This window comes from Panthera uncia, chromosome C2, assembly GCF_023721935.1.
Source record: "Panthera uncia isolate 11264 chromosome C2, Puncia_PCG_1.0, whole genome shotgun sequence".
Classification (NCBI taxonomy): domain Eukaryota; kingdom Metazoa; phylum Chordata; class Mammalia; order Carnivora; family Felidae; genus Panthera; species Panthera uncia.
The window spans coordinates 121,257,582-121,276,247 of record NC_064810.1 but is presented as its reverse complement, the minus strand read 5'-3'; the positions used below and the strand labels follow the sequence as shown (position 1 = coordinate 121,276,247).

General features: G+C 38.2%; 1 protein-coding gene across 1 annotated transcript in view; it reads right to left on the bottom strand.

The window, feature by feature from the left end:
• Positions 1 to 299: 299 nt before the first annotated feature.
• COPB2 (COPI coat complex subunit beta 2) overlaps positions 300 to 18,666 on the bottom strand; it is a 31,198-nt gene continuing 12,831 nt past the window's right edge. Inside the window, exons 6-22 of the mRNA XM_049628740.1 lie at positions 17,380 to 17,526; positions 16,422 to 16,521; positions 15,662 to 15,804; positions 14,972 to 15,171; positions 12,976 to 13,086; positions 11,180 to 11,268; positions 10,989 to 11,095; positions 9,694 to 9,837; positions 8,939 to 9,069; positions 8,427 to 8,634; positions 4,496 to 4,606; positions 3,104 to 3,318; positions 1,618 to 1,710; positions 1,344 to 1,524; positions 1,136 to 1,204; positions 913 to 984; positions 300 to 685 (exon numbers count right to left, since the gene is read on the bottom strand). Coding sequence (XP_049484697.1) covers positions 590 to 685; positions 913 to 984; positions 1,136 to 1,204; positions 1,344 to 1,524; positions 1,618 to 1,710; positions 3,104 to 3,318; positions 4,496 to 4,606; positions 8,427 to 8,634; positions 8,939 to 9,069; positions 9,694 to 9,837; positions 10,989 to 11,095; positions 11,180 to 11,268; positions 12,976 to 13,086; positions 14,972 to 15,171; positions 15,662 to 15,804; positions 16,422 to 16,521; positions 17,380 to 17,526 — 2,217 coding nt within the window. The 3' untranslated portion in view covers positions 300 to 589. The remainder of the gene's footprint in view (positions 686 to 912; positions 985 to 1,135; positions 1,205 to 1,343; positions 1,525 to 1,617; positions 1,711 to 3,103; positions 3,319 to 4,495; positions 4,607 to 8,426; positions 8,635 to 8,938; positions 9,070 to 9,693; positions 9,838 to 10,988; positions 11,096 to 11,179; positions 11,269 to 12,975; positions 13,087 to 14,971; positions 15,172 to 15,661; positions 15,805 to 16,421; positions 16,522 to 17,379; positions 17,527 to 18,666) is intronic.

Genomic DNA, 18,666 nt, shown 5'->3' with positions numbered 1-18,666 from the left:
AGTGGATGGTGCAGTATAAAACAACAAAAAGGTACTTCTTTCTGTATTACCAACTAGGTAGTTTAAACAGAGCCCAGCTTAATGAGGTTTCTGGGTTTCAGATCCTGATTCTAGAAGCAGGTAGCTACTAGACAAAAATCAGGACATAATAATCCAAGTATTAAAAAGTTAGGGCAGGGTTAGGAGGATGAGATCAAGAAAAAAGGGTTAAGAGAATGTGGGCTGATCTCTAGGTGAGGTGTAGTTTTGGTTCAGCCTTCTAAAACTAGAAGCTTATCTTCATTATTTAGAAAGGAAACTTTTGAGTATTTTCATTAATTCAAAAGATTTTATGAGATGTGATCTAGTGACAGTATGAAAAAAAAAAATCAAAGCCCACATCTGTTTTACTTAACAGGAAGCAGTGATTTAGATGCGGCACATAAACTCCTAGAATGAGGAGAGCACTGTGATCCCAGTGGGCCACAGCCTTTCCATATAAAAAAAATCTCAGGAGTTTCTTAGAGTCCAAAGAACTGTGGTCACGGTGGCAGTCAACACCTGTCCTTAATAATGGCCTGTGTAGCAAGGTTCATGGGAAACATTACACTTAGTCATCCAAAATATCTTCATCCAGGTTGATGTCTGTGGTGTCAATATCTTCTAATTCCAAATTATCCAGATCTACTTCTAGTTCGAGTAAACTCTGCAAAGAAAAGAGTTATTGGTAGGTAACTTTTTGAAAAGTTAACGGATTCCTGATCAAAAGAGAACCAAAGCAATAGTCAAGAGGGGCATTTTCTCATTTCAAAGCCCCTGCTCTGAAAGTGATTATGTCATTGAAATGCAGAGGCCTGCACATCCTGTGGCCATTCATGAGGAGGGAGGAGTGAGCCTGGGGTTCCCATGGGAAGTTTGGGTATAATGTCCTACCTTTTCTTCTTTGTTGGCTGTGTGGGAGGTCACAATAACTGGAGTAGGAGAAGCAGGTTTCCCATTAAGTTCCTGAAAGCCCAAGTGGAGAGAATAGAAAGATGAAGGAATTTGTTCAGGTAATTTTCCCCCAAGGAAAGGCTGTTCAGGATTAGGAAGTGGGACATGGTACTTAAAATGAACAAATCTTAACCAGATTATCTGATTAAGATATTCTACTGACCTGCTGAGCTGCAGATCTTGAGGGCTGAAAGCCTTTTGCCTCTTCCATAACATTTCTTTCTTCATTTGGCTATCAGAATAAAGCAATGATGAATAAAGCAGTGTAATGTGAAGTCCTAATTCATCTATGGACTTGGCCAGATATTAGCTCTCAATCCACCAATAATGTATATAAATTATAAATGAGGCCTGGCTCCCTGGCAACTCACCGTGACAAGTGGGTACTGCTTGGCCGGCCACAGATCAGCATGTGTTTCCTTCACCCATTCTTCCACAACAAAGGCTTCTTTTAATCCAGGAAAAAGGTTTTCGTACTCTGTTGGATCAGCAAGGGATTCTGCTGCTTTCTGATTGACTTTTGAAAGATTTTCTCTCCAGAGTTTTACCACCCTGTTGTAGGTATCATGAAACCAAAGGGAAAGTGAGTTAAGTGTGCTCTAGTTTTTATCTGAACCATTTGTTCCTAAAATTAAAAGTCTGTACCTTGAAACCTGACTAGGTAAGTAAGTCCGGGCCAGGAAGGCAGCTTCTGGCAGTCGGCCAGTTCTAATCAGGAGTTCCAGGCAAGCATCAAGCCTAAAGATTAAAAAGGAGAGGCACTAATTATCAAGAATAAACAACGAAGTGTAGATGTAGTGTTGCAAAGTCAGCACTTCCTCCCCAGCTTCCACACATACTCCTCATTTCTGTCACTGAGCCATTAACTGGTCAGCACCAGTGTGTTACATAATCAATGGACTCCAAGAGTGTGAGGGGTAGGGCAGTTGGTGACCATTTTCAATCTCCTAATAACCTATTTTAACAATTCCTAAGAAGAACCTAAGGGGGCTTTTCAAGACCAGCTAAGGCAGCTTATAAGCAAGCACATTTTAAGAGCTTTCAGGGGATATGGGAGCAGAAACTCGATTTCACAAGTGGGAACATCGAGCGCGGTGTCTCGAGTGTGGGCTGTGCACAGCAATGTAGTGATGTCCAGCAGGGCAATGTCCTAGCGTCTATTTGGTTTCTTTTTCAAAGTTTGATAAAGTGGATAATGTGTTTTAGAAGTCGTATGTTTTTCAAAAAAACAAAACACAGGTTTTTGGATATTAGAAAGGTAGCAGTACATACACCACACACATTACCTACCACCCTCAGCATCAAATAAAAGTCATAAACAATATTTTGCAGGAACACATGAATACTAAATATGATAAAAACAAGTGGCATAAGAGCAACTAATAATAGTATTTCGGAGTTTAGGTCAGGTTTTGCTATCAAGTAAGTTATAAAAAACTTTCAGGATATTTTTGGGTTTTTGAATTATGGACCTATTCCTACACATATGCAAATTTACAAACACATTATAAATACACATTGGGGTGCACAAGGTTTCTATAATGAAGCATGAGGTTTAAATGTATGCAGGGCAAGGTTAATGAATACTTCGTGTTTTACTTCATAATATGGTCAGCTAATGTTGAGATGATCTGGTCTGCACTGACTGCTAACTTTCAGAAGTATATGACATTTTTATGCTTTACAGTTGGGACTCAAATCTAGAAGTAACTGGCATCCTAAACCCCTTTATTCTTGCCATGGACAGGTCAGAATTACCCAATTATTTGCCTTTTGAGTACTATGGGAGCATCACAACAGCCTCCTGCCATGGGAAAATAAAATGGCTCAGGCAGGGAGAGGCAGGGCTTTTGAGAAACGGCTTTCACGTTTCTCTCAGTCCAAACCTCCTTGAACAGCTCATTTTGCTCAGACATTTCGACCAAATTGGTAAGAACATCCCTTGCTGAAGGCCAGTGCCACCAAGGTAGGACTGTGCTCCAACTGCCCTACTAGCCAGGGTCTAGGCCAGGCATCCATCTGTCTCTTTCCAGGGTTCGTTCCTCTCTCAACCACCCTCAAAGTTGGCAAGTGCGGAAATCAGTGCTTTAAATTACTACACTCACCTTTTAGACCTTGATTTGATACTTACTTGCCCTGTAAAAAGTAGCTCATGAATGCCACATTATTCTTGCCGTCTCTCTCCGCACCCTCTGCTAGTTTATTCACCATACTAGCATTTCCAGAGGCAGTGGCCAAGAGCAACAGACCCCCATAATCCTGTGCATGGTGCAGGCACTCCTGGGCGAGGCCAAACTGACATTTACTAATGGCAAGTTCAGCAAGTTGTTTCCACTTCTGCTCTGACTGTAAGAAAGAGTTTCCAAGTAAACACATCTATGGAAATAAACATTTGAGTTTTCAACATCAATATTCTTCTGTTAACCTGAGTATTACTGTGCTGATAATGGGAGATATTTTACACATATACTGAGCTGTGCTTGTTAAATTGGTTCTATCAATCAAAATAAGAATGTAGTGACAAAATGTGTAATGAGAAAACAAGTTATTCGCATATACAAAATTCAAACACAAATCAATTTTAATGATGCATGAATAATCATCAAACCCATGTTATTTTTATTTTGTAATTACCCAGTAAGACTAAAAGTAATACTATCTAATTGGAATTTTAAGGTAATTAGATTGTAATTATTTTAATGAATGATTTCATACCATTTTTTGAAAGAATAAAATTATTTCATACATCCTTAAATATTTAACAGTAATATTATCTGTCATTTGTAGCTTCTCAGAAATCAAACTACTACACATTTAGATTATCTTAACATAGCTGAAATTTATTTAGCACATTTGAAATGAATTTACCAATAAATACTACATGTAAACCATGGTTGGGGGCCCCTCGATATGTAACAGTTCATTAAAATATCATTAAATTGTGTCGAAATATTAAAATCTTTCTTTAAAACCAACAACTTTCTCACTAATTTGGGATACTGGCAAATTAGTGCTTTGTCTGCACTCCTAGAGTTCCCAGACTATAATATCTAGTATCTTACATCTTTTGCAAAACATCTCCTATAAGCTATGAAAACATTTTTTCTTCTTTTTTTTTTTGAATGTTTATTTTTGAGAGAGCACAAGTGGGGGAGGGGCAGAGAAGGGGTGGGGTGGGGGGAGATAGGATCGTAAGCAGGCTCTGTGCTGACATGGGGCTCAAACTGAGGAACCACAAGATCATGACCTGAGCTGAAGTCAGACGCTCAACCAACTAAGCCACCCAGGTGCCCCCAAAACACTTCTTAAATCAGAATGCTAAGAATATCTGCAGTAAAATCCATTTAATTTAAAGACTAACAAAATGCATTTTTTAAAAGATCAAAGAGAGGCACTAACGTCACCAAAGAGTGTCCCTAATGTGCATTTCGGAAAACTTTAATGAAGAGAACTTACACTAAACACACGTTAAGTACCTACTAACTTTTGCATTAGTTATGAAAAATCATGACTTAGTACATACCTCTGCTTCTACTGCTAATTGGTATGCAATTTTTAGTTCTCCAAGCTGAAGAGCAAGTTCAAAGCGATGCTCAGGATCTGTGGATACTGTAAGAGCTTGTTGCTTGAAGCCCTAAACAGAGAATAGATGTAACAATGTGTGGGCAGACTGTCTGTGTAGATTTACAGTGCACACACAGCAAATCATCACTGATCCACTCCCTCTTGAACTAAGAATACCCTGCTGACATAGAAACCCCACGGCCTAAACAAAAGAAATAGAATACTCTTTAATGAGAAGACAGAAAAATTAAGGAGTCATTAAATTAATTGGTAAGAACCAACCCAGCAGAGAGATTTCAGTCCCACAACGCTGTTTTCTAAGCAGTGAAAGTTGACTGATGTTAGCTAGATAAACTCCTGTAAAACTGGTAAAATCAGAAATTCAAAACTAAACAGCTGTCAAGAACAAGATTTTGGAAACTTGACTGAACAAGAACCATTTCAAAAAAAGAAAGGCACAGTGGTGTAGACCTAGCTGTTCATAATCTACTCACTAAGCTAGGCTTAGAGTCATCTAGTCCAGTCCCTCAAAGAAAAGCAAGTCAAATGTAAAAGTCTTCCTTTCAGTTTTTCGCAATCTAGGTCATTTGGCAAACATTTGTTTCCAGGTCCTAATGCCAATCAGGTATCTTTACCTAGGACTTTACTATTGGTCTTACATCCACTTTATTTATCAGCCAGCGTTCCAGAGGGCAGGAAATCTAAAACTGTCTTCCATTTTCCACTGTGTCCTAAAAACAGGCTTTAAAACCAACTACTGTAAATACCAAATTAGCTTCTCCTCTAAGAGTACTGATGGGAGTCTACACTGTGGGCAAGTTTTTCAGCTCTATGGATGCGGTGTGTTGGACAAAGCTCAGACTTCAAGAGACTTCACTGGAATGAGGAACGATGCTCAGTTACAGGGGGGTTAAGAGGGAGGAACTGGGCAGCTTTCCAAGTTCCGGCTGGATCTTCAAGATGGCTGTATCACTGTGTTTAAAATGTTTTAACTTCCCAGACTATCCAAGCTGTCCCTCCTCTCGTTCATCCATCTGAACAATGTAAACAAGGCATTCTGAATAATCTGCATACTCCTTTTCTTTCCTAGCAACTGGTGTAAATAATAAAAATCCAAGAACAGAGTATGTAAGATCTATGGAACTCATCAGACATAAGCAAAGCAGATGAAATTAGGTGGACTAAATCAACTTTTGTTTTCCCCCAAATCCCCACTGAAATGACACTAAAAGGATTCTTTTTTTAGGAAACAAATTCTTTTTTAAAAAGTATTTATTTAGAGAGAGAGTGGGAGAGGGGCAGAGACAGAATCCCAAACAGGCTCAGCGCTGTCAGTGCAGAGCCCTACATGGGGCTTGATCTGAGGAACCATGAGATCATGACCTGAGCTGAAATTAAAAATTGGAAACAACCCAACTGAGCCACCCAGGTGCCCCTAGGGCATAAATTCCTTAGGATACAGAAAGACAGAGGAGACCTCTGTAACAAAATTTTGGAAGCTAGAAAACTGGCAGAGGAATTTAAACAGTTAAAACACTAAAGAAAACTAATCCTAAATCAGGAGTGAGGACAGCATAGAAACAACTTCATTCACACATCAGGATCCCCAGTGGCATCTCATGGAAGGCAATGCTAAAATAAACAAAACTGCCTGAAAGTCTCTGTAGCAAGCAGGTAAGAAACAAGATACCCCAGGTCCCCACTCCTCTCCTCCCCCAACCTCTGGACACACACAGAAGACAGCAAGTTTATTCCTCGAAGAGGATAAACTAGAGGGTTTCCAGTCTGAGGGATATCTTATACATCTTTCAAGAGGAAAATAGGAAATTATGAGAATAGAGATTGAGACTAAATGAAATACCAGATGCTGAGACACCAACCTGTTTTCTACTTTGCATCCAGAATGATGGTGATTTAAGCTCAATCTTACCCCTTGGGCTGTAAACCCTAACCAGCCTAAGGGGTAACACTTACTAAAATATCAACAACCTGCGAGCTATATGTCAGCTAGAACAGTACCTGGTGCAATGTTCAGTGTTCATTAAATTCACAAGATGAACATATGGACCTTGAGCATCCCTAATCAAATGGCCCAGCCACATCCATAGTGTGAAGTCTGTATCGAACAAGACCTCTCACAAATTCAGGCCTTTTATCTGCTTCTTAGACCTCTCCTCTTAAATGAGGGCCCAAGGATCATCGGATGCATGAAGAAAATCTCTAACAGGAAAGGCACAGATCAAAATGAACCAATAACAGCAACCTGAAGGAAGCATACCATGAAGGAATAAAAGAAAACCTCAAAACAACAACAAAACCTATCATTCAGACCCTGAGAGAAATAAACTTTTATCCATACACAAGAATAAGATTTTAAAAGTACAATAATAACAAAATGAGACTAGTGTAGGTGGCCTAACATTTCACTAACAGTTCCACAAAGAATACAGAAAGCTAAGGAAGGACATCATCAGAGAAATGAATCAAGAAAATCTCTCAGAAATGAGTGTCCAATTAAATAAGCTTGTCTAATACCCAAAAAAATGAATTTGTTCATAATTGACCTCTACCAAGGCCCACCATCATAATATTTCAGAACAATAGGGACAAGGTCCAAAAAGCTTCCAGAAAGAAAAAACAGATCAGGTACCAAGATCAGTAATATAAAGCAGTAACACTTCAATAATAACTAGAAGCTAGAAGGCAATGGAACAAATGCCTTCAAAATTTTGAGAAAGAATTGCCTCCAGCCTAGAATTCTGTATCTAGTTAAATAGTCAAATAGGTTTTAGAGGAGAACAATGGCAGTTTCGGATAATCAAGGTCACAAAAAACTTTACTTCCAATAATAATCCTTCTCTCAGAAAACTGAAGGACATGCTCCAGCCAGATAAGGGATTAAACCAGCAAAGAAGATAGGGGATACAGGAAACAATGGATCCAACTGAGAGGCAAAAGGAAGGCCCAACCTGATGGTGAGGGGATATCCATGATGATAGGAGATTTCAAGGAAATCTGGAGAACCACCAGAATCTAGTGAGAATTAACTCTAAGTACACAGAAAAATAAGCAAAGGAAAAAAGACAACTCCAGGGAAAACAACTGCAGGAAGGGAAAGCTACACTATACTAAATGGTTCAGCTGTGAGCAGTGTTTACATAGCTCTAAAAATGTAAACACTGAAAACTGATGTAATCAAAATCATCCAACTATAGTGGGAGGAGGACAGAAAAATGGCATGTATGTTGTACAAGTAGCAGGAGAGAGAAAGGTAAACCCTCATCTTCTACAGAGTGTTAAGTCACAAGAAATGCCTAAAGCTCAGTAACAGCATATATTATCTAGAGATGTAGAAATAAATTCCAAGAGAATCAACCAAAATAATTAAACTTCCACTTCCTTTAGGAAGCAGATATGATAGAGGGAAGGAAGTGCTGCTTTTTTTCCTTGAGCCTTGAAGAACTTTATACTTTGTGCACAACTTTGACTTAAAAACACTCCATTAAGAAAAAAACCTACCACCAATGCTAAATTTTATGTTATGTATATTTTACAATTAAAGAAAAGAAAAAGAAAAGCCTGCTAGGATAGAGAGAGAAAATGCAGGGCAGAAATGAAAATATTGATAGAATGGAAAAGAAGTCTACAGAAAGAGAAGACTGATAATCATTTCCAACAATTAAAGAAGGTACTAAGGGCATTAAGAAAGGACAAGGAAGCATATAATAAGTGACTTAAGTTTATAGGAGAAATTCCACTGCCATAAGGAAATCAGTGGCAATAAAGAAATAGTATTTTCAAATCCACATTAACATTCTTTTAAATTACTGGTTTAAAGAAAAAAACCCACAAAAGAAAACAAGCAAAAAGACAAAACAAAATCCTTTTACCTGCTTTTCCAGAAAGTGTGCAACTCTGGTCCTCTGTTCTTTTGGAATGGTAGGAAGAACTTTATCAGCCATGCTAAAATCCCTTCTCATGACAGCTGTCTGGTATTCCAGCACTGAAACCAAGAGAGAGTAGCTAACGATGTTCAGTTCTTTATCCCCCAGATAAAGCCTGTTGTCCTTAGGAATATAGCCCAGAAGATACATTGTTCTGTAATAGAAACAGAAACTAATTTAGGAGTAGGCCCAAATTAGTAGGTAAACATACACACACACACACACACACACACACACACACACACACACACACACACTACCTCTTGCTCAAAATCTTTCCACTTTGATGCAATTTTGATCAACAACAGCCCATCTATTAAAACTCTAACACTGAAAAATCAGGCCCATCACTGCTACAGGCCAGCAATAAGTTTCATTTAAAAAAAAAAAGAAAGAAAAGAAAAGCGTAATTTTAAATTTAGGATGCTTAAGACACAAGCAAAGCAATTCTCAGTTACCTATCCAGGTGGGCAATGGTGACTATTTCTCCTCCAACATAATAATTTAATCTGTTCACAGAACTCGTGTAAATGAAGCAATCGCCTACCCACAGCCCTGTTTTCACAATTTCCTGAATCTCACCAAGAACCTGCAGAGAGAAGAGTCTATTATTACCTTATTCAGCATTAGAAATCCTGTTACAAAAACTGAATATGATTGGGGGTGATAAGGGAGATTAAGAAATGCAAAGTAAAATCCTACTTCAAGAAAGAAAATACTTCCCTGGAATTTCTATCTTCTTTTTTCATTTAAAAACAGATTCCTGGATGAGTATTTATAATATAAAATCTCACTGCTGCATCAAAGCTGTTGATCTAAATTTCTTATATACATGAAACTGGAATAGGAAGTATTTCATAAAATCTTCCAGGAACATCTCCACGATAGGTGATTTATCTTTACCACTTGAGAGCTCATTTAAATCACTGGGTAAAATGTCTTAAGACCAAAACACCTTCTAATTTCCTTACTGAAAGATATCAAAGTCATCTGAAGATTCCCTAAAATCAAAGTACAAATAAATATCTTTTAAACATATATACTTTCAAACTCTAATCTTTGAGCCAAGGCTTTAATCTTCACATTTCACCAGACTTCCTTAAATGTTTACTTTCCTCAAACCTAACTTAACAGAATGTTAAAATCAGTGAAGTTAGGTTACACGCATATAAATCATTTAAGAACGAAGGTAAAGTTGTGCTGATGCAGTCACCTCAAAGGCATCTTCAATGCCATCTTCTGTAACTCCTTCATGTGTTTCCTGTGCAGCCAAGACTTTCTCCGACAGATACTTAAGGATAAAAAATGACTCCTCGGTGGCAATACAGACCAGCTCTCCAGAGTCAGACCAGAAAATCTACAACATGACAAACAGAACAGACGAATGGTTTCGGATTTCCGAGTGGTATGACAAACTGCATACACTTTGTTTCTTACAAGATTCGTCTTAGGACAGTAAGTACACATTGAACAATTTTATGTAGTGCATAGTGGGTATATACATACGTACACAGATACATGAACACACATATATATACATACACATGTATATGTATATGCATTTAGAGGGTGGGCTGGGCTATTTGGTCTAGAAATGGAAAGACTAAAGGGAGACAGGAAGGAAACTGTCAGTGAACAGTGGATATAATGTAATTTAGGAGCAGCAGCCTATTCACTATTACTCTAGAACAGTGTTTCTCAGCCTTTTTTTTTCCCATTATCACCCCCATCCACCCACCCAGGAATGTTTTTAGACATTTTTCTCCTAATCACCCTCACCTACAAAATTTTAAATCCATAGATACTGTATATATATTATACATATACAATTATATAATACGTGTTATATATAAAATTATATAACATATATGCACACTGTATATACACACATATAATATATATACTTGCATAACATATAAATACATGTGAATATCTATGCTTTATAGATAAAATTTTCTACATCCTCAAGAAGCAATTTTTGCCGTTGGGGTACTAGTGCTCACTGAGAATGCATGCTATAAAAGATAGAACCAGGACCCAAAAGAGGTGGATTTGTCTCCAAAGAATTTTGTGACAATGAAAGCTGTCAAAGAAGCAGGTAGTTCCATAAGGTAGAAAACTTTGTCACTGGAGACATTTACCTAAAGTTTAAACAGCATCAGGGAAACTATGAAAAGGCTTTCTGATCTGATCCTGGATCTTTCCAAGTCAAGACCTTTCTGACTTCTTGTCTTCAAAGCAGGCTTTTCATACTCTGTCAAACGCCATTTAAAATATGAATAGCACTTGGCATTTGTATAAGTTTTCCTGCTTTTCAAAATACCCAATATCTACCACCTCATTCAAATACTGCAAGTCTGATTTTCTAAGTAATCTTGAAGTAAATGACACTGTGTCCAACACAATGGAACCAGGACAGCTGGGTACAAGGACATTTCTTTGCCTCAGGGACTCAGAGCTTCTCACAAAGTTACACATTCTAAAAGTGACAGTGAAGGGAAAACTCACATGTTTGGGCTGAATTTCAATTCTGCGTATGAGTTCTGTATTGTCCCAGTCATAGAAAGCTAAGCCGTTTACAGATCTGACTCCCAATAAGAAGCCTCCATAGATACCTGAAAAGAAAAAAGATTTTTGGGTAGATGTTTCTGAGCCATTGCAAAGCTTCTAAAAATCTATCATTTATAAATAGCACTCACTTTCTGCTCCAAAATCTGGTTTAAAGGATTTTTTTTCCTTAAAGTTCTTAAATATCTTTACAACACTGTTGCTCTCTCTTATTGCGTATCTGGGGGGAAAAGGAAGGCAAACACAGCATGTTATATACCAAACCATACTTCCATCGAATGTCAGAAATATCTTCAGGTATACTTGACTAATGACTTATGAGTTTCACACTGTCTGTTACACAAATTATTAGGGTTTACAAGCTATTTTAAAAACTGAGAAAGACCCAACATCCCTCAGTAGATGAGTGATTAAACCAACTGTGGTACATTCATGCAATGGAACACTGCTCTGCAAAAAAGGCGACCAATTACTGACTCATGCAACAACATGGACGAATCCCAAAAATACTGTGCTGAACAGAAGAAGCCAGACATATAGACTGGATATTGGAGTTTCATGTATATGAAACTCTAAAGACAAATCTAATCCACATGGTGAGAAAAAGCAAATCAGTGACTGGGGCCAGGGAACTATTAAGGGAAAACGAGGATTTTCTGGGGATGGTAGAAATGTTCTCTGTCTTTGTGCTGGCGGTTATAGATTGTATACATTTGCCTAAAGTCACTGAAATGTTCACTTAAAATAGTACATTTAATTCTGTATAAATTATACTTCAATAAAGGCAACTTAAAAAATAAAAACTTTTGTTAAGTGGCTCAAGAAGTTAGCCACATTTGGCAACAACTTACAACACTGTGTATATTCAGGCGTCTTGAAAAAGGGGGACTGTGGCTGTTGCTGGACATTCGAGAGTATTTAAGGAAGTGATCTGATGAGTGTTCCTATCAAGATAGAAAAGATGCTGAATAGGACCTTAGCTGGATAAAGCTAAAAAAAGAAAGTGAACTATCAAAACAGAGAGGTATGGTGAGAGAGGTAAGAATTCATGAACTATAATTTTGTTTAGGATGATAAAATACATTTAGAAATGGAACTGTGTATATATGAGTGTATTTAGGAAATTTATGAAAAGATCAAAACAAATTCCTACTCTCAGTGTATCTTTTGTTAAAAAATTTAAAAACATGCATCTTATATGCAACACTGAGGCTCAGGTTACTCTGTTGAGGGCAGGGGCAATAAAAAAATATGGAGGAAACAAAACTAAGATAACTATGAAGATGTACGTCAGTTGTGTGGTCAGGTAGGGGGATTGGGGGGAAGTCCTGGTGTTTATTATGAGCACAAAAAGGAATCAAAAAAGAACCACTCAGTAACCAGTATCTAGAATAATTATAAGAAATTATAAATAACCAGTATCTAATATGATAATTCAGAGTTAAATGATTTTTCCTGTTTTTAATAAGAATATTTTATGAACACTCTAAATTCGAACAGAATTTGTTTTAAAAATAGGGGGTGGGTAACATCACAGAAAATACGTTTTAAAAAAGATTCAATGAAGTTAGCATCAAGATGACATCAGACTGTAGTCTCTCCCAACTAGCTCAGGATCCTGCAGCAGCTCAGGACATCAGCTCATAGGGAAAGCCTACCTCGTCTTGAGCCCATAAGCACTAGGCCCAAACGCAGGCTCCATCAAGGAAATGGGTGCTGGGCCCCCAGTTTAATGGGATTAGTGGATCAGTCTGAGTGAACCTGCTGCATACTGAACACAGAAAGGGCAAAGACAGCTCTGGTGAGAACTGTTCTTGAAAGGGAGAAGCACAGCCAACACCGAGCCCTGGGAACATGATTCATACAGCCACACACAGATGACCCATCTGCAGTCAGGGCCAGCGGGACAGCACAAGCCAAAACTTACTCTGAAGAATCATGGGCCCATGCAAACTCCTGGGCAGATCCAAAGCTCTTGTTTCTCAGGGCCATTGCTGTATAGATGATGTACTCGCCATCACCACACACCACGACAAACCTGGAAATTATGGAAGCCAGAGAGAGAGAGTAGGATCAATGACACGTGGAAGTTATGAAACACTGATTCCTCTGCGTAATAAAATATTTCTGATGACAAATGCTACTTCGGTTGACTTTTCTTTAATTTTTTTTTTTAACATTTATTTATTTTTGAGACAGAGAGAGACAGAGCATGAATGGGGGAGGGCCAGAGAGAGGGAGACACAGAATCTGAAACAGGCTCCAGGCTCTGAGCTGTCAGCACAGAGCCTGACGCGGGACTCAAACTCATGGACTGGGAGATCATGACCTGAGCTGAAGTCAGCCGCTTAACCGACTGAGTCACCCAGTCGCCCCTTCAGTTGACTTTTATAATTGAATCTAATATCTTCTGAAGTTATACATTTCTTCAAATACAGAGCTAGACATAAATATTTTATCAACAAATCCCAAAACATATCATGAACATGGGCATTTGCTGAAAATCTTACTGCAGTGGCCTTCTCTTATAAGCAAAGGAGACTTGAGGCAGGAAGACAAGAATGGCTGCCGATGCACAGGGGGAGGATTCTAATAATACAACGGATACTTGTTGAGCACCAAGATGTCTAGAACTTTGCTCATTACATTTACACCATTAGGAGGCACTATTTGTTGCAAGACTATCTTAATTTTAAAGCACATCACTCAAATGAATAAAAATACTCATTTTTAATGACTGTTAAGTTTATCAAAATAGAGTATTTTAACATTTAAATAATCAGTAAAAACAGGATGTTGCACAGTCGAGTAACATTTTCTCCACAGATATAAAACAACTCTATTTAAAGTTGTATTGGCTGTATTGGCTGCTACCAGATTGCCAATGCTGAAATGCAAAACTTACAGGAAGAAAAAGCTTTGTGATATTTATAATGCATTCTTAATCTTCCTAAGAAAATTACATTAAAAATAACTGTGGATGCCATTTACTGAATGAGGCAGCATACCTGGTTTACGTAATTTGTCTTTTTCAATACTCAGCACAGAATTATAAGATGCCCAGATCTATTGTAAGTGACTTTTAAAGAACCACAGGCTTAATTAAAACTCATGCTTGAAACTCCTCTCTTAACAAGACGTTGGGTGCTTTCTAAATCTTAAGAAACGAAACTGATGGTTCAAATGATAGCTAAGAAGCAGAATTATTACCAGTCCCCAAATTGTTTCTTTTTTTCTAATATAATTTATTGTCAAATTGGCTTACATTCAACACCCAGTGCTCATCCCAACCCAAATTGTTTCAACGGACACAAACTTCAGAGTCTGCTTTTCTTCTTAAGTCAGTAAGTATTTAGAGCACCTAAGTACATGTTACCTGCCCTCAGAGAAGCACAAGGACACAAACCCAACACATTTAAAATGAGTAAATACAGGGGCGCCTGGGTGGCTCGGTCGGTTAAGCGTCCGACTTCGGCTCAGGTCATGATCTCATGGTCCGTGGGTTCGAGCCCCGCGTCGGGCTCTGTGCTGACAGCTCAGAGCCTGGAGTCTGTTTCAGATTCTGTGTCTCCCTCTCTCTGTGACCCTCCCCCGTTCATGCTCTGTCTCTCTCTGTCTCAAAAATAAATAAACGTTAAAAAAAAAATTAAAAAAATAAATAAAAATAAAATGAGTAAATACAAAACTATTTAACTGTTCAAAATTGCATGGTGGGACAAAGCCAGGAAGGCAAATATGCTTTCCTCTTGCATGCCAACTTAATCAACTGGTAGGGTTGCCTGTGGCCATGCTGAGGATTGTGAGGCCAGGGCAAAAGCTCATGAGGAATGCCCACCCTAGAGGAAGAGCAGCATATACTGTGGATTTGCAAACCCACATATCTAACAACACAGAAGCTCAGAGAGAGATTGTGGTTGACTTACCGCCCATTAGGATTGTGCTGAATGGTCTGAGGGTATATTTCACAACTGCCCATATCCTTTACTGCCAGTGGCAGTCTTTCTCCATCTTTAATTTCAGCATCTCCCATTGCTTTTAGGTTGGCCTGCTGGACTTCTGAATGCTTGGCCCAAATTATCTTTCCATTGGCATCCATGGACATGGCAGGTTCCTCCCGACCAAGCTAGAAGAATTAACAAATGGCTCGTAGCAATAAAAAGAAAACAAAACCACAAAATAAACACTTTCTATTTTTGTTTAACACAGGGCTCCATCCTTTCACTTTATTTTTTTTTAATTTTTTTAATGTTTATTTATTTTTGAGAGAGAGAGAGACAGAGCATGAGAAGTGGAAGGGCGGAGAAAGAGGGAGACACAGAATCCGAAACAGGCTCCAGGCTCTGAGCTGTCAGCACAGAGCCCGACGCGGGGCTCCAACCCACAAACTGCGAGATCCTGACCTGGGCCGAAGTCGGACACCCAACCAACTGATACGCCCAGGCACCCCTCCATCCTTTCACTTTAAACCTCCAGTGTTTAATCTCTTGTGCTTGCTTAATGAAAGAAGAGCCAGTTTAATAAAACTGGTGACTTGGAAGATGACTGTACAAAAATACAAGGAAAACTGCTTCCACTATGTTCATTTATTCAGAGACAGTATAATTAGAGATTACCTTAACAATGATGCTCCCTTCGTCATAGCCCAGAGCGACATTGTTGGACCCTCTTAGACTGGCCACGCACCACACCCTCTCCATTCCATAATTTAATGTGCTCTCAAGGCGATACGTGCTTGAATGCCAAATACGCACGGTTCCTAAAAAGAACAATGTGAATACTCCCTTTTAATTTGAACATCTAACGATGGATTAGGTCAGATGAACCAGCCACAGCAAAGTCCTTTTTATTAGCTTCCTGGCAGCGTAAAGTTTTGATCTACAGTCTGTAGGTGATTTTATCAAGTAACAAATAAACAGAAAATTACAGGTAAGAAATATGATTTTCCGTGTGAAATAATGTATTTCCCGGGCACAGTGCCTACTATGTACCTGCAGATGCTTGATACACATGATCTTTTATGTTCACTATAATCCTGTGAGGTGGATATGTCTGTTCCCATTTCATAATCTGCCCAAACCACACATCCATGAAGTGGCAGTGCCTGAATCTGACCCCAAGTTTGTAGACTCCAAAGCATTGACAGGCTTTTTCAGTTTTTCGCTAGGACTTCTGGGTGTCCTCTTATTTAAATAATAGAGTCAAAACACATTAGGATGATGACAACGATGACAATAACAATGTCCCTTCATTTTATAACTCAAACATTCTATTCTAATAAAAACAGCAAACCTAATTACAATGCCGGGCACTACCTGGCTTAAATATCTACTTTGTAATTAAAAGCACAGGAATAAACATACATTTCTAACTTACCGTCTTCTGAACCTGTGATGATGATTGGCAACTCAGGATGAAAACTGGCACAAGATACATTTTGGGCATGTCCCTCCAGTGTCTGCACACAAGTTTTATTCTGTAATCAAAAGACAGCAAGACACAGAAAACATTTTTTGTGTGTGAAAAGTAAGTAACTTATCTTTAATTTTTCCAGTCCACATACATTATAAATGATAGTAGTAATGACAATCTAAATAGTATTTGACACAGAGAGTTTTGAAACACAATTATCTTGTTGTGTGCATACTTTCTCTAACTCTTTGATAGTACAGGGAAATGTAATTGCAACCATCCTATTTAAAGAAGAAAACACACACACCTCAAAAGATCTGGTTTTCATTTGAATATTTTCTCACCAAATTCCTAAGGTAATGTCTTTCATATTTTTATTTCTGTACTTAAGCACAAATTTGAATAAGGTTCTAAGTAACACTGATTTTCTAGGCTTCATTTTATTAACTGTTTATGGACATTTTGATGTGAGAAACAAAAAACAGAAACTGAATCTGTCTCTTAGAGATAAAAAGCATAGTAACAAGAAATCATAACTAGGTTTGCAAAGTCTATGTGGCAAAATGGCTATAGCATGGCTGTGTCATGATATTATTAATCTGCTAGTTTCCAATTATAAACAAAAGTTTACCAGTGAGGATATTAGAAATGTAATAATTCATTTTAATCAAATGTTTAAATTTCTAATTTCTACTTTTAAATGAAAAATAAACATGATGGCATTTTATTTTTAAAACCTTGACAGGCATTTGTTTTCATTTTTATGGAGAACTCTGGGATCACTGTTTAGGTGTAAATACTGAAGCCTGAAGTTATTTTGTGCTATGAATGGAGTTCAATAACCCAAGTTTTAACTGTCCTGTAAGAAACAACGAAATCCATGTCTAACATATGGCAAAGTAAGGTTATGAAAAAACTGTACCTGATAGTCCCATATTTTAACAAGACGGTCATCTGCGCCTGAAATGAGGTATGGTTTGTCGCCACCACTGTAGTAATCAATGCAATTCACGCCTTTCTCATGTCCCTCCAGAGTGAAGTTTGGGGAGGAAGACCCCAGCTGCCACACCTTTAGAGAACAACAGCATCTGACATTCAATATGGGGACTCGCCTTCCACAAGGCAGATCCACCACACTTCTGACATGTTATATAAAACACCAAAGCACAGGGGAGGGAAACTAAAGAATGTACATTTTTTTTCACCCATTTGTTTCTGTTGTTTCTTACTTTACTTGAATTTCTAGGGGGTAGAATAACTATGGCATTCTCTGAAAATTCCAATTGCCAAGCTTCATCCCTAGAGATTTTTCTTTATCCCTAGAGATTCCCCAGAAATCTAGATTTTTAATAGAAACCCCAATGGTCCATAGGCTATAGTGTGAAGAGTAATACTTTAAGGGTAAGAAATGATTTTATGAGAATTTTAACATAAAGATCATGAAAGTGAATTTAAGAAGGTCTATTAAAAAGAGAAAATTACCACTTAACTAAAAAATTTTAAGTTGTAAAAGTAGTCAAACATTGGGGCGCCTGGGTGGCGCAGTCGGTTAAGCGTCCGACTTCAGCCAGGTCACGATCTCGCGGTCCGTGAGTTCGAGCCCCGCGACGATCTCGCGGTCCGTGAGTTCGAGCCCCGCGTCAGGCTCTGGGCTAATGGCTCGGAGCCTGGAGCCTGTTTCCGATTCTGTGTCTCCCTCTCTCTCTGCCCCTCCCCCGTTCATGCTCTGTCTCTCTCTGTCCCAAAAATAAATTAAAAAAAAAAAAAAAAAACGTTGAAAAAAAAAAGTAGTCAAACATTACTAGAGCACTAGTATTGAGCTTTACCTTTACAAATATTTCCTGAGTGCCTCCTACATGGGAGGGGAGGGTAAAGATGTGTAAACAAATGTTTACCATTGACTGGATCAAACACACTTTACTAGAGCCAAAGATAAGACAATTTATGTTTTCATGATATACCTAATTTAGTGACGCAAGTCTGAAACTAATTCAAAGTTTCCAACTTATGTCAAAAGCAAGGACAACCCAGCAAAAGGAAAAAAAATACGGCCAAAATGCTAAGATATTCAGAGAGGTATCATTTAATAATTATCACACAAATAACATGTATCATTGTCTATAAGTTAAAGGAAAACTAACAAAAATGTTATACAGACCTAAGTATACACACGTAAGCAAAAGTTAATGCAATATATAATTTGAAATCT